General features: G+C 35.3%; 1 protein-coding gene across 3 annotated transcripts in view; it reads right to left on the bottom strand.

Annotated features, from left to right (window-relative positions):
• The window catches only part of LOC106466257 (LMBR1 domain-containing protein 2-like), a 38,539-nt gene that overhangs the window by 22,158 nt on the left and 15,232 nt on the right, over window positions 1-1,149 (bottom strand). For all 3 annotated transcript variants that reach the window (XM_013926515.2, XM_022394232.1, XM_022394231.1), the window contains exon 9: window positions 125-302. In XM_013926515.2, the coding sequence (XP_013781969.1) occupies window positions 125-302 (178 nt within the window). The remainder of the gene's footprint in view (window positions 1-124; window positions 303-1,149) is intronic.

The following is a 1,149-nucleotide window of genomic DNA, read 5'->3' as shown; positions in this document are numbered from 1 at the left end:
AAACATACTTACCAACAGTAGGTGTAAACCATGCTTGGTGCAACTATATGTATTATAAACATACTTACCAACAGTAGGTGTAAACCATGCTTGGTGCAACTATATGTATAATAACCATAATTACCAACAATAGGTGTATACAAAGCCCTCAGAAGCGATGATCGCTGAGGCATAAATGTTGGCTTAAAGGTGTGTTCAGGATTTATTTCGTTTCGGGCTACATCTTCCCAGTCGAAAGCTTCTTCAATTAACATATTCCATTGGCACTGTGTTCGATGATAGGCCTGTAGAGCTCGAATAATCTGTGGTGAAATGTACAATCATGCATGTAGGACGACTGGCTAAGATAAGTCTATTCCAAACAGGTGACAGAAGTCAGTCAATCATGATATTTGTATAAACAAAGATACTGTATAACATTTGTTTAAAACTCTTTCACCATTACAGGTACATATAAAAAACATGTTATGAGAGCATCTCCTAGCCAAACTTTAACACTGTTGCACTAGTTTTACAAGGGTCAATTTTCTCCCTTTAACCCCCTGCAGACATCTTAAACACTTGTAAGAGGTACCAAAAAGTCCCCTGTTTAATGATGCATGATTCATGTTTGTACAACAATATATAGAGAAATAATTTTCTTCCGTTTTAACAAAACTTATACTAACTTCAGTACTATAAACAAGACAAAATAAATTAATCACAAAATTCAGTACTTTGTCACATGTACAACAGCTCCATCTACCAGATTTTTCCTGATTATGAAAGAACATTGCAATGGTTGAATTCAACATTCACAGAGTGGTTTTAATGGGCTATTCTAAACTAGTCTGACTTTAGTATACACATTTAAGTTTTTGTACATTGTCCAGCGCAGCTATTATTTTATTCCTGTACCTTTAATAAAATTAATTAATTAAACAATATTCGATGACGAGGAATCCACTTTGAGACTAATAATGGCTGGAGACGGCTTGAATGGGTAATGAAGAAAAACTTTAATACAACAGCAAATGTACAACGTTTCGACCTGATGATGACAAAACCTTACGTTCGAAACGTTAGTTACTATTTGTCTGTTGTTACTGCTGTACGGCCGAACGGCGGAGTGTACGGTACGAGCAGATCGATAAAAGTTAGTAAGAAATT

The sequence above is a fragment of the Limulus polyphemus genome, unplaced genomic scaffold (assembly GCF_000517525.1).
Source record: "Limulus polyphemus unplaced genomic scaffold, Limulus_polyphemus-2.1.2 Scaffold2207, whole genome shotgun sequence".
NCBI classification, from domain to species: domain Eukaryota; kingdom Metazoa; phylum Arthropoda; class Merostomata; order Xiphosura; family Limulidae; genus Limulus; species Limulus polyphemus.
The sequence above is the reverse complement of the archived record's forward strand: the minus strand, read 5'-3'. Positions and strand labels throughout refer to the sequence as shown.